The 14576-nt window shown below is 36.9% G+C and overlaps 1 protein-coding gene across 7 annotated transcripts in view; it reads right to left on the bottom strand.

Annotated features, from left to right (window-relative positions):
• The window catches only part of GRIA4 (glutamate ionotropic receptor AMPA type subunit 4), a 218112-nt gene that overhangs the window by 34060 nt on the left and 169476 nt on the right, over nucleotides 1–14576 (bottom strand). For all 7 annotated transcript variants that reach the window (XR_001920491.3, XM_008922755.4, XM_008922754.4 and 4 more), the window contains exons 12-13: nucleotides 13935–14133; nucleotides 8607–8854 (exon numbers count right to left, since the gene is read on the bottom strand). Coding sequence is in view for 6 of the 7 variants with exons in the window: in XM_008922755.4 (XP_008921003.1) it covers nucleotides 8607–8854; nucleotides 13935–14133 (447 nt within the window). In the remaining variant the exon portion in view is untranslated. The remainder of the gene's footprint in view (nucleotides 1–8606; nucleotides 8855–13934; nucleotides 14134–14576) is intronic.

The following is a 14576-nucleotide window of genomic DNA, read 5'->3' as shown; positions in this document are numbered from 1 at the left end:
ATGGCCATTTTATGTCTCTTGGAGTCCATCTAGTACTTACTGTCAGTTGGAAGTGGGCAGTTTGCAGCTACCACGCAGATTTACTACAAACTGTTTTTCAGGTGCTATTTGTTCCCCAAATGTCCTTTCCACAGGAGGTATTGTTATGAGTTGCTGAGATGCCTTTCAGTGGCCTGCTCCCTTGCTTTAGTCTACCTACAATTTACCTGAACAATTATTATCTTAGTGGGATAGGCCTTTTACTTGTCAGGAACTGTACCATCAACTTCAAAGGGCAGTTTCCTGGGAATTGACACGTAAACAGCCAGAGAGTTGTAATGAAAAGAAAACAGAGAAATAATAACAAGCTCCATTGTTATAATATAAAGGGCTGCATCTTGCCCTCTGCTGAGATGCTTTACAAGGGATTGGGGAAATGGCAGGGAAAAGGGCAGGAGAAAATTATTCGTGAAGTGCCAAGAAGCGGCGTTTGTTTCTCAGAGATTCTATAGATTGGAAACAACCATAACCTTTTTGTATCCCACTGGTATATGCTGGGGATTAATGCTTATCAAATGTTGGCAAATGTCCAGAAAATCAGTAAGACATATGCACAACAATGGTATCAGTACTTTTGAGACATTCTGGCTTTCGCTGATAGTTTGAGGGAAGTTCATTGGTTATACTTAAACATATGACTCTTTTTACTTTTCAGAGAAACAGCCTGACAAATTTCATTTGGATAGTTTTGATATTGTGAAGCTCCTATCCTGTTTGCATTCAAATATTTCTGAAACAGAAAAACAAGAAAAGAACTGTAATTTTTTTTTATGCCTTCATTTCTTTCTGATTATAGAAAACAAGCCTGTTATTCAACTTGTCCTGGTGCTGACTTCCACAGAGTGGCCCATAGTAAAGCTGAAAAAACAGAATGGTAATTTCACCTTTTATACTGATTATACTGCTAATTTAAAAATACCCATTGCCATTGAAATATTTAGATAAAAAACTGTTGTTCTATGCAATAGTTTAATGCTGTTTTCTCCTGCTCAGAAGCACCTCATTTCAAAACTGTTCTAAAATCCCAGGACCTTCCCTGGAATAAGGAGCAGGATGATACTACCAGAAAGGCACCAGAATGTGACTGTGTGACCAAAATGGGAGCTGATCTTCTTGGAAGAGCTTTGCCTTCCATCAGTTGCTTCTAGTGTCATTTGTAGTGTAGGAAAACAGAATAAGCAGCAGAACAAATTCCTGTGACTTCTGCTTTCTCCAATGCACAGAGAGCTTTGTTCAATTATGAATCATCCCTGAAGTCTGAGGGTGAAAACTTCCTGCTACAGGCTCTGTGAGGCAAGGCAGGTCAGAGATGGCTCTTTGAAGTACTTAAAAGACATAGTAATTTTTTTTCCCCTCAGGCCACAGAAAATTCATCCAGTGCAGCATCATGGACACTAATGGGTTGTTTTCTTCCAAAGATACAAATATCAGAAATTATCTCAACAGCAGTGCTCTTCACTGAAACTAGGTGACTTAAATCCTGCAATTTACCTCCTCTATATGTAAAAATTTCAAGGAAGGGTGAAACTCTTTCAAGTAGAAGATTTTGCCTGAATACATTTGCTTGCACATCTTGCAATGGATCTCATTAGCCATCAGCAAATTTTCTTCTTTTTCTAAGGCATTTTTTTTCCACGGGAAAGACCCTTATCTTGATTGAAAATTATTAAATTAATCCAATAGATATTACTGGGGAAAAGAGCAAGTTTGGATTCTAATCTCTGTTCTCAAGGCTTTATTTTTACTTTATTTTTAAAATAGATACTCTGTTTTTAGATAGAAATAATCCACGTAACTGAAACTAAGTATGCCTCCCAGCCTCAGCTGAAAGAACAACTTGCTAACATTCATTATCAGGCTCTCTCTTCACTGATCTTCTTTTGACTCCTGACTTTTATATTCCTTGGTAAGCAGCAACCCCGTCTCTGCCTTTTTAGCTAGTAAATGTTATTTTTAGCTGATAGAAAACACAACAAGTTCTGAAAGATCTGACCTGCTTGAGAAAAATCTCAGCTATAAGCTCTGACATTGAATGGTAATGAGGTGGTAATTCAAGCCTTGTTATGCCTACAGTGAAGGGAAAAATATTATGCAAAATCATACAGTATGATCTACACCATCAGTCAAACAGGGTAATGTTTACATATGTATAAAATGTTACAGATCCCATTCTAGTTTTCAAATAATTTTGTATCACAGAAAGAAATGACCTTGTAAAATCTTGGTAAGCTGACTCAAATCCTGTTCTTTTAAAGATCAACAGACCACCTCATAACTATGTAGGGATTTTTTTTCTCCTCCAGTGGCCCTTGCTTCAAAAGAGTAAAAGTCAAACTCAGTAATTTTATATCACTCATTTCAATTGTCGAACCTCAATTATTCACCAGTTATCTCTATATCTTCTCTACATCATATATAAATAAGTAGCTTCTAGGTGCTTTGCTGAAATGATTGCCTCCGTGGATAACACACTGATTAAGGGCAAGACCAGATATTCTGGTAGACGTGAAACATGAAAAAATCAAACCTGCTTTCTCTGCATCTCTCCTCACTGTGAAGGTTGCTTGTCTTCAGAATGATCTGGGGAGGTCTTTGGACACCAGTGTTGCCAACCAGAGGACAGCTAACCAGCAGAGGAAATACCCATTCTTCTCTGAATTGCCAGAACAGTGCTCAAAAGCACATAGGGCACAGACCTCATCATGAAAACCTAAGGATACATTACCTTTGCCCGTTTCTGTACCTTTCTAGAAACAGGAGCACACAACTGAGCGAAGAATGCAGCCCAGATACACAGAAACACAACAAACTAGGATAGATACATCAACAATATTAGTTAAAAATTAAAAAATCTATGAAGACCTTTGAAAACTGAACAACACAGGGTACACCAAAGGGTGGTCCAGGTAAATTCTTCCTTTATGATACAAGGTAACTTGTACAAGGAAGCTTCACTCATGGGAAAAGTCTATTTCTGTGAAGATTCATGGATTTCTGCAGTACAAAACCATTGAAAAACAACAGTGGAAAAAGTCCTCTGTAGTAAATAAATGTTGACTCTAAAAAAATTGGGTGGTCAGCTCAAAGAGTTTTTCCTAGTTTTTGTTTTACTTAGAGGCAATCTGTGAATATCATAACCATTCTTTTGTACACACAAATCCAGATTTATAAAAAGCATAAGAGACCAGAGCATGCAAGAAGTTTGGGGGGAAACATTTTTATCTATCCTTATAGATGACTACTGTGTCATGATTCTGTTTTCCTGCAGAGCTTGGTGTGAATTACCAGCTCACTGATCTAAAAATTCAGGGCAAAATGAGAACTGGGGTATATCTCAGAATAATATATTAAATTCACAATAAACAGATTTGGCAGTGAATGATGATCTGGAAATTCCTTCCACAATAAACTCCTTATATTCTGGTCTCCAAAAACATCAAGGACAACACTTGATAAAAAGTTTCACTGTCCCATTGGAAGAAACTATACTATCAGATTTATTGTTATTTTCCCAAGCTTGTTTCAGGTCAGAGAAAATAAGAATAGGGAATATAACTTCCAAACAAATAAACAAAAAAAGGAATATCCCATCCTAGGTAAGATCTGCCAAAATTTTGTATGAATGAGTACACATTACTGAAATAAGTTTTCTTTTGACTCTACATTTCTAAGGAACTATACTGGATATATCTGTGAAAAGCAAAAGTAACATTGCCAGCTGTAGTACCACATTAAAATGAAGCAATGAAAGAATGAAAATTTTCCTGAGATTTACCTCAGGAAAAAAAGGACTAGATGAAGCCACTGATATAGAGATGCTAGGTTATAGAGGTTATATGATCAGAAAGTTATATCTGCAACACCTGCTTCACTGATGCACTGCCCACATTGCTCACCTTATGTTAAACACAGTAAAGAATGGATAAAGAACAAGCACCTCAGGCAGCGTAGAGTCAGCTCATGTCACCAGTTGTCACACTGCAAAAACTCAGCCGATATGACCACGTGGACCTTTTTGCTTCCCTTTCCAAAACATAAAAAATTCCTCCTAAAGTCAAACTGGAGTTATTCCTTTACTACATAAAAGGAATAGAGACTTGAATGGAATATAGAACCCCAGATTCATATATATAAAAACATTAAGGGTAGTTCCAATAGAAGGAATTTAATAGAGTTCTGGATTTCATGAGGTTGGTGAACAAACATCACCAATTTCTAAAATACGTTGACGCATCTATTCACAACAGTTTTTTTACTATTTGTCTAGATCTAATCCTGCCACTCTCATCTGTCTGGGCTCAAAGTGTCTCACTAGACACTTATGACCTGTGCAGGTTTCACTCATCCATGCTGCATACTGTTGGCTGCAGGACAGGGCAGCCAAATGTAAAAACAGTAACAGAATAAAAGACAGCTCCTCAGTTTTTAGCCCAACCTGTCATTCACCTTTACATCAAACAGCTTCAAGGTACAAAAAGTTGAAAAAGTTTTTAGTGTACCTTTAAGACAACATTGCCCTTAATTCCTTTCTCATTACCTCTTAGAGTGGAGAACTCTTTCGTGTTCTTCACTATTCAAACTTGTTTATGATGCCTACATATCTAAAACAGAAAAGCAGAGGCATGCAAGGCACAGGATTTGTGTAGTACAAGATCTCCAGGTGTTGCTCTCTAGAAACACAGATTACTGCAACTGTCAAGGCAGATGACCCAGGGATGATCCACAATGGCCAGAAGTCTGGCCACAAGAACATCTTCTAATAAACAACACATTTAAAAAGGCAGGTCTTGCTAAGCAGACAAGCAGCACTCTCTTAACCACCTTTGAAAACACCACCTTTGAAGAAAAAGCTCATTAATTCACACCGAATACTACACAGTAGCTTTGGAAGGATACCTACCGTTTCAAGAGGAGGAAACAGTAAGAACAGTTGGGTACTGCCATGAAAGAAACTCAGTCTTTTTTGTGTTGAGAGCCTTTGCCCTCAATCACAAATTCCTTCTCAAACACATCAGTCTTTTACAAGATATAGAAATGAATATCACTGAAAAGGAAGGAAAGAAGGAGACACACATGATGTGTGAGGTGGTCCTGCCCGGTGGGCATAAAAGAAACGCACATCAGGCATTTCCCATTCTCCTCCATCCAGTGATATGCATGAGTCCTAATACTGCACCAGCACTGAGAATAAATCATTTCAATTAGCCAATAGGTACTGGTTGAACACTGCAGGAGTGTAGCATGGAAGCCAATAAGGAAGAGTTTCAAATTAAAATCCACAACCCTGCTCATGTGTACAGTCATGAGCAACAGAGAGACCAGTCCCTGGATCGCTCTGACAGGTGGATTTCATCTGTATGAGCGAAGTAATGGGTATGTGTTTTGTAATGAACATGAAATCGGCGATGTGATGGTAGGAACCATCGCTAATCCTATGCTACAGAAAGAATCATCCCACTTTCTGTCAGTTAGATCTGTGAAAATACATGGCCTGGTTCTCAACTCACATGAGTTTTATTCAGCTGTTACTACATTTTCAGGGAAAAAACTCCTGATTTATTATCATTGTAAGTAGGAGGCGGACTAAGACTAAAATACTTCTAATGAAATAGGTGTTCAAACAGTTTAATGAATAATTCAATATGAACAATTCATTTGGAAAAACTGTTACTTTTCCCTAGTCCTGAATAGACCGAGAATAGACTATGAATGTTTAGCATTTATATGCTACTTGCAATTATTTGTGAACTACATCAACCAATTTGTGGTCTACATATAACTCAAACAGGAAATTATGATTATTAAATAAAATGTAGAATTTACAACTCCCATAGCAAATTATGTCTTTTGATTAATTTATGTAATGAGCTTAGCTAGCCTGCCCTTCATGGATTTAAAACTGCATGTTCAATATTTGCAATTATCTGCACAGACAGCAGTTACATAAGTCATATGATCAGTGACAGAAACACTACCATGTGCGACGCAGTCAAAACAGCAAAAGCACCATATTCTAAAATTTAAACATTTCAGAAAATACTGAAACATGCAGTTAAAATTTACAGGTCTTTTCTGTTCAAAAGCACAGGGGGAGGAAGCTTTTCCCCTCTTCAGCAAGTGCTAGTCTCTATACACGTACATGGAAGAGGCGGTATGATGTGAGGTACTGCTTGTTCGCTATGTTTATCCAGAACATTAAGTGTGTTGCTTAATGTTTTTAGTAGGTAAGCAGCACTGCTTGTTTGTCACTGGGGCTGGAGAGGGAATGGGGTGCAGCAGGAGAACAAGCAGCTTAGCACATGTGAAAGAAAGGCTCAGGAAAGGCGTGGGCATGGACATGGACAGCCAGTCGAGACAGCTTGAAAGAAGATTTGGTCCAATTTTCAATTGGGTAGGATTTCGATTTTTCATAGGATTTCCCCTATTTTCCTTTTTGAACCACAGTTGAAGCCAGGATGTAGAAAAATCACATGCTTTTGATCACATCACTCTCATGATAGTTGCTGACTTTGAGTTAGACTGAACTGTGGCCTCACTGAAACATTTGGGAGCTTGGTCTTTAGATGGGATGGAACCAGAATTTCACACTGGATCCTTAAAATCATGGTTGTGCTCTTCCTCTCTGTTCTTATTAAACAGTTCTACTAGGTCCTCTTACTTCTAACTGCTTTATGCCCCATCTCCATTACTCCTAGATATTTTTATCTAGCCAACTGAACAAACCTGAAACAAGCCCAAATCTGACATAAATCAACTTCTGCTGGCTGCTAGTGCTCATTATAACAGGCTGTCTCTTGTCATTGGTATTGAACACTGCAGAAAAAGGGATAGGGACTAAAGAACACCATAAGGCATGCTTAAAGCAAACAGCCCACTGCTAAGACATATATGACAGCAGCCACAGTGACTCCTAAAAAAGTCTGCCCTAGCTTTGGCACAGAAAAGCATGACTGTCAGCAATGGGCATTTCCTTACTATGGGAAAGTAGCTCCACTAAACTGCAGTGCTGCCTACTACTCTTATCTTGTCCGAAACACTGAGAAGGAGATAGCAATCTATCAGAACTATAAAATAAAAAACACAAGTGCTTTGAAAATATACCCAGATAATAGGTCATCCTCTCTTATTATCACTGCCTTCTACCTTCAACAACTCCATGAGTTCTGGACATGCTTTTCTATATAATTAATATTTTACTGTTGTCGTCTTCCCTCTCTCACCTTCTTATGTTCTCTTACTACTTCATTCAGCAGTGAAGACGGCAGTTTTTTAATCTAAGGTGTACTGAATGTTAAGGACCAAAAATTCATATTCAATCACTGAAATAACTGGCCTGATTTTCCCCTGCACATACAAATCTTCTTTTGTTGTGGATGTAAATGATTCTGATGATACTCCTATTACCAACCCTGTAATACAGTTACAGCTATTGAGGTTTGCGGTGTTGTGTGCAAGTCAAACTGATGAGTTATGAGTGAGTCTAGTTATCTGCATAGTGGTGATGATGTCTCCTCTACAGTCACAGATGTAGACAGATACCTCCTTAGTTATTTCCTCCAGAACTAGGGCTCCATCTGTATTTGCAACTCCTCCCTTAAACCTAATTCCTCCCCTTTGTGAATCTATTTCACATTGTAATCCCTTATCATGAGCACAAATGTGAGAAGTCGGGTGCTGACTGCTTCAGCAGGCCATTCCCTTACCCCCACCCACATGCACTGTCAGACTCCACAGGCCACACTCCCTTGATTTGCTAGGCATTCTTTTGATCTGAAGAAAATTGGCAAATCTACTTGAGGAAAAAGGCAAGTTTAGTTTGCCTTAAAGACATCAGAGTGGTAAACACTGCCAATTTTAACACAGAGCTAGTACCTTGACTTGTGTCTCCCAACGATTTGAATGAAAAGCAAATGATATTCTATCTCTAAATCAAAACCTCTCCTACTCGACTGAATGCATCTGATACCATGATAAAGAAAATACTGGTGAGTTTGAAGGCAGTACTGAAATGCATAATGCTAGAAACACAAACTTTGTTTTTCTAAATAAGAAGGTGCTTTAACAAAAAGTGCTTTAATGAAGTTACTTTAATGAAGGACTAATTGCCTCCAAGTGAGGACATTTGAAAAAAAGATGTTACAAGCAGCTTCTTACTCAGAAATTAGCAGCCCAGATCAATAAACAAAACATAAAATGTAGGCATATTATTGATGCAGATACTGATGCAGATAATGTAGGCATAATATTGCTATAAAGGGTTGAATTTGGTGAAAAAAGCGGATGAAATAGAATAACTGATGTTAATTTTATCGAAGCTGACTTCAAGTAGCTAGTGTTCAACCAGTTTGGTTTTTATATGGCCTTGAAAGATATGCCAACTAGAGCTGCTAAATCCATATTGCAATTAGAAATGGTTACCTTTGTTGATCAAAAAAAAAAATGAAATGGAAGAAAAGAAAAATAACATACCATGTTCACACACAAAACAAAAAGAGCTATATCAGGGACATCAGGGAAGGTGGAATACTATAACAACACATTTTATATTGTTATACTATTCCACCCACCTTAATGGAGAACCCTTCGGTGTGGCTACGCCATAGCCTTTCGAATCCAGATTTCCTCCCACTTTCATGGTGTCACACGGCTTTCGTTGCTCAATGTATTCATTCATGGTGGACTCCAGCAGGAAGGCAAACTTGCCCTTGGATTTGCGGACACGAGCTACTCCCTCGGCAGTAGTCCTAGTGAACACTGATGGCTCAGCTGATTTCATGTAGGTCCACATCTTTTCATACACTGCTATTTTTGATCTCTGGAGAAAATCAAAAAGAAGTTAGAACAAAAGAATGTTGTAACATTTCAGAACGGCACTGCTCAAATAAAATCAATCATACTTAATTTTTCAGACAACAAAGGTTGGGGAAATCTTGGACAAGGATTTTATTTTAATTCCATGATTATTTTAAAAGAAACAAGAAATAACAGTATCAATACTACAATGTGAGATATTATTTTTAAGTTCAGCTAGCCTCTAGCAGTCAAAAAACCTGCAAAGCTGAATTTACTGTTAGATAAAGGCAGTTCACACAGTTAAAGTATTGTAAACTGTGTTTTACGGAATTACATATGAAATAGATATCCACAATAAGCCTGTATGGTAAAGAGAAACAGTAAAATAATATCCCCATAAATACTGAGCTGAATCTTCAAGCATTTCTTTCACCATCAAATCTGAAATAGTTCAAGTAGGATTTTGGCTTTTGTAATTCAGAGTTCAGAATTCATTCAATTTACATTCAGAAAGGCTACACAATATTTGAAGACATGGTTCACAATAAAAGATGGAAACAGCAAATTGGACCAAATATGCTATTAAAGGTAGTGGAATGCCCTAAGCATTTATCTTAAATAATTTGGTAGGATTTTAGAAATGCAGTATCAGCGGATTTATTTTAAACACTCTGATGCAACCATAATTGAGTAAAAATGCACTTGCTCAAAGAATGAGCAAGAATTCGTGGTTTAGAGTGCATTAGTTGGAAATTTTCCTGTCTGGGAATGCATGGTGTAACTACAGGTGAATACTCAGGAAAAAAAAAGTTATTAATAAAAAATAAAAACAAATAAAAATTTACATGGAAAGAAATGAAGGAAATGCTGTCAGAAAAAACTGAGAAGTTTCCCATGCTCATTAGATTCACCCAACAACTCCTTTGCTTCCTCCAGCAATAGGAATATATACATGCAAACCAGCAGTGTGTCAGCTAAACACTACACAGTGTTTTTATAATAACAGATGGCACTTGTCTTCTCTTATGCATGCTGCAAGAAGTACTTTTTAACCTAGTGCTCAAATCAGCTTTTATTTGAGTCAACGGGAGTTTCTAGCTAAGCAAGATTTGGTCTATGAGCTTGTTCCCACACTGCGTGAGCACTCCACCAAAAATATCCATTATTATAAAGCCTCAAAACAAAGGGCCCTAGAATATTTAAACAAATTCCAAATCCTGTAATCTAGATATTATTTGAGTTGACAATGGCTTTAAAAAGCCTGGAACTGAGCCTTTGTATAGGTGAGAATAATTTCTCTGAAGCACTTCTATTTACCAATTACTGAATGATTGCACTGTTGCTTAGAAAATAATTTGCGAAGAACATAAGTTTGTCTTGAAAAGGAGTGGCATTTAACCAGAAATGTTCAATAAGAATACCATATAGCAGAACATCATAAATTTTCCTTGCTTTTTTTAGTTTGTCTATATGCATAATTTTATCTTTCTGTCAAATATAATAAAATTTAAATCAACAACAGCTGTGCATGTCCATAGGATATCCTGCTTTGTCACCATTTCTTTCCACTTTAGTCACAGCTACTTTTCATTTACATAATAGTGGCTGGAAGGAAAGCATAAACTAAGCCACCAATGCATTCTTTTTTTACACTGATGTAACTTCATTGATTTAAATTTACAGAAAGAAAAAATGGAAGAGAGTAGTAATGAATCAGTCATAATTTTAAGAATATTTTCTTGCCTTTGTCTGCCTTCACTTCCAAACATTTCTTGCATCTTAACATCCCTTACATTGAATTCTTTATAAAGTAAATATATAATAGTCACTTTCATTTAAAATTAAAGTCATGCAGCACATAAACCAGGGCATGATTAGTAAGAGGAAACAATATCCTAAATAATTTGAAAAAGGCTGCATTGAAATATCTGAATTTTTTTTTTGGGGATTCAATTTCCTTTGCCTATCAAAAGAGAAAATATATGGAAAGTGTAACAAAGTATCTTTTCTAAGGAAGAAACTTATCTAAGTAAGAACATTTTCCTTTCCCAAAATTTCATTTGTTAACATTCAATTTCTACATGTCAACTCAGAGTGAAAATTGAAGAGTGAACCAACAAATATTTCTTATTATCTTATGAGGAAATATGGCAGCTTTCCCCTGCAGTCAGCCAAGCTGGTACAATTTTCATTCTGGGCTTTGCTAAGTAAGATTGCTAAAACTGACTACTTTCCCTCTTGAGCAAGCTGCTTGAAAAATACAACTCTCATTGCATCTAAACCAGAAAATAAGAGTAAATAGCTAACAGTGTCAAAGTCGTCTTTTTCTTTATGTTGGCTTTAAAATAATTTTCCTTTTCCTGTTTTCAGTCTAGATCAAAGCAGACTGAATAGGTGTTCAGAGTTCCTGACATTTTGATCAGAAATCACCAAATGATGAGAAAACATTCGGAAGGCTCATCTTCAGCCAGATAATCACCACTGACACATGATTCTAATACCAAAAAATGAAGATGATTGCTTCCAAAACCACAAAATTTTAGACTTGGCACATAAGTCTTCTTGTGCTATTGTTTCAGGCTAGGTCTTAATTTATGTATTGTGTGAACAATGTTTATGCAAATATTGTCTGTTGATATTTTATCTTTGCCCCTGTTTTGTGAGAAGTATTTTTAGAAATACCACATACAATATCATTAAGAATTGCTATACGGTGATAGAAATTAAAAATCATTTGATAAGAGGGCCTCAATTGCACCATTTAAAAAAAAAATGATCAACACAGTTCAAATCTTGATAAAGCTGCAAATTTTGCATATGCAATAATATTAAGTATTTGCAGTTACTTTTAATGTTTCCCTCTGTATTTTAAAAGAAAGGAAAAAATTAAAAGAGGAGCATTGATTTTCTTTTTTCTTCCCTTAACCTTTTAAGATTGAAGAGAAAAGGCTGTCCTTACAGACATTGTCACTTCATTATCATGGTTTCTCTTTAAGAAGGGATCTTGCGTATTGATTCAAAACAAAAAAGTTTCTGTGTTTACAGGATGATTTAAAAGAATCATGACATTTTTGTGACCAATATTGTTTCTGCATCAAAATACCTGACCTCACTACTTCAAAACAATGGTTTGTGCAACTGTTCTGAAACCCTTAAGAAGACAACTCCATTCCTTTGTTCTTCACTATTTCTTTGGGAATTAATTTTTGCATCATCACCTAAAACAAATTGCAAGCACTGGATACTCTTGAAAATGCAACAAGTTAATAAATCCAGTTACATAAATCTGCCTGGTCATCAGCATCATGTTTTTAAGTATTACCACAGCTTCACTCTAGTTGAAAGTATTATTTGTACTCATATACTGTGGTTACCACCTCAACTTATGATGGACTGAAACTGGAATGTCCAGAATTAAATAAATTTGCACAAAAAGAACTAAAGTAGAATCTATGGGTTAAACATAGGTGAATATAAATAATGAGTATGAGGGACTATACTCTTTTCAAGAAAATAGGAAATCTGGCCATCTCAGAACGAACATATTTCAATTCTCAGAAAAAAATCTCCTATATCTAATATAACACCACCATTTTTGTAGACATGTGGTATGAAATTAGGGCTTCTAGGGACCATGAGCTGAATTTCTACCACTTGGGATATAAAATAAAGCTCCCAGAGAGCATCTGTAGAGTCACATTGTGTATACCAACACCCTGGATATAGAAGAAGGCAGGTGTAGTTAGAAACCTGTCAGTGAACTGTACTCATTAAAAATGAGGTACCAAGCACTCTAACCATTTGAGTGGGATACCTTTAGAGTCCACACGAGGCAGATACATTAATGTGTGATTTATTTCACCATAATACACATCCCATACAGAATGTATAGGGCTGCTTTTCTTTTTCCAGTGTCTACAGAAGAAAGCCAGAAAACTAGGTTAAACTGAACTCCTTGATCAGTTCCATGATGTGAAGGTCAAACATGTTTGTTAAGTATATCTTGTAAGTCATCTTTTTACAGCTAATAGAACAGATTGGCAAGCTCTTCTATGGGTATACCTATCACAATAAAAAGGTTATTTCACTACAAAGCTTTTGGGGGTCGCTCAGAAGCTGCCCTTGAATTGATATTGTCTGTAGTTCACAAATCCCACACAAAATTTTGTTAATGGTTCACTGAGTTCAGTTTGGCCAAATTAAAAACAGTTAAGGTGCGTGGGAGTACCTAACACAGAACAGTCTCCTTCAATTAGGCAATAAGAAATTATCACTCCATCTTCCTGACTTCTAACAATGCCTTAATCTCCACATTTCAGATAAATAAAGACCTTAAACGGTGTAGTTTTCAAGGAAGGATTACTGTCTCACAGCATTTATTCAGGGCTGTGTTCAAACACTAAACTCACTTCAGTCAGATGACCTTAACTTTCATCTGCTAGACACATGAAATAAAGCAGGAGGGACTGCTTATCATGTACTCCTTGTGATGCCCAGGCTCCCTGTTTTCCAGCTGGCGAATGATGAGTATTATACACAGTAACGCAGGAAAGCAAATGAAAATGAAGTAATCAATAGAGACAGCACAGACAAATGAATGGCTATTTAGGCTATTTCCTAATGGTCCAACCACATCCCCTCGAGTTAAATTTTCTCTTTATTATCCATCTGAAAGTCAGCATATTAAAAAATGCATTTCCTGCCCACCCCCCATAGACCCTAAAGCAAAACTCACACAGCCAAATCCATAAGCAGAAGCAAAACCTGCAAGACTCCATATTACCATCACAGGCTTTCAATGCTGCACATCAGTACTGTAGCTTGAGATGAATCAATAGTACAATGCTGCTTTAATTATCACTGGCTTCAGTATCCCCCCAGGCACCTCTTTTGCCTATGTGACAGGATCAATAAGCTTTCCACAAATTAAAACAACTGAAAACTCCAACAAATGGTCTTGTGGGGATAAAAATACAGCTAAAGTATTGCAGGAATTACAAACTATACTACATATAGTTGCAAAGCAACATTATTTCACACTTCCAAGCATCTTATAAGAGTAATTGGTAGGGAGAGGTGCTCTAATTGATATGCCAACTTACTCTGAAGAATTCTTTGGTTGACCCTGAGTCCAGTGTCCCATAAGCAATCTCAGTTTGTTTGGCAAGGTCTTCTGCACTTTCTATGGGTGAGACCATTCGCTCAACAGTCAAGAAAGCAGCGAGGTTAGCAGTGTAGGATGAAATAATGATGAGCGTGAAGAACCACCAGACACCTCCAACAATGCGACCTGAGAGGGATCTAAACATGAATAAGATAATGCACTTTTTCCTGTCTCTCAAGCCACGAAGAGAGAGAGAGAAAGAGAAAGAGAGAGAGAGCAAAGGCACCATTATTGCTGACCATGTGTCAGTAAGTAACAGTCAATGGGAGGAAGATCATCTGCATTTGAGATATTAATAAATGCTTTTACTCTCAAATCTTAATGTCTACAGTACAAAGTTCACTGTACTATTGTGTATCACACATATATAGAAGCTTGAATTCTCTTGAACAGTAATCTCAGTGGGTTCATTATTTCAGGACATGCCTAAAATAGGAAAGACAATTGTCAAAAATACTGAATAGGCAATCTCTTCTCGGAGACAAAAATACAGCATGGTATCTGCAAATCAGTAGCATTCTCTGTTTCCTCTTAAAAGAAACCTGCAAAAATCTTTGTACATGGATTATGTTGGCTGTAG

This window comes from Manacus vitellinus, unplaced genomic scaffold (assembly GCF_001715985.3).
Source record: "Manacus vitellinus isolate BGI_N305 unplaced genomic scaffold, ASM171598v3 scaffold_2_pilon, whole genome shotgun sequence".
Lineage (NCBI taxonomy): Eukaryota > Metazoa > Chordata > Aves > Passeriformes > Pipridae > Manacus > Manacus vitellinus.
Note: the sequence above shows the minus strand (reverse complement) of the source record. Positions and strands in the feature narration are given on the sequence as shown.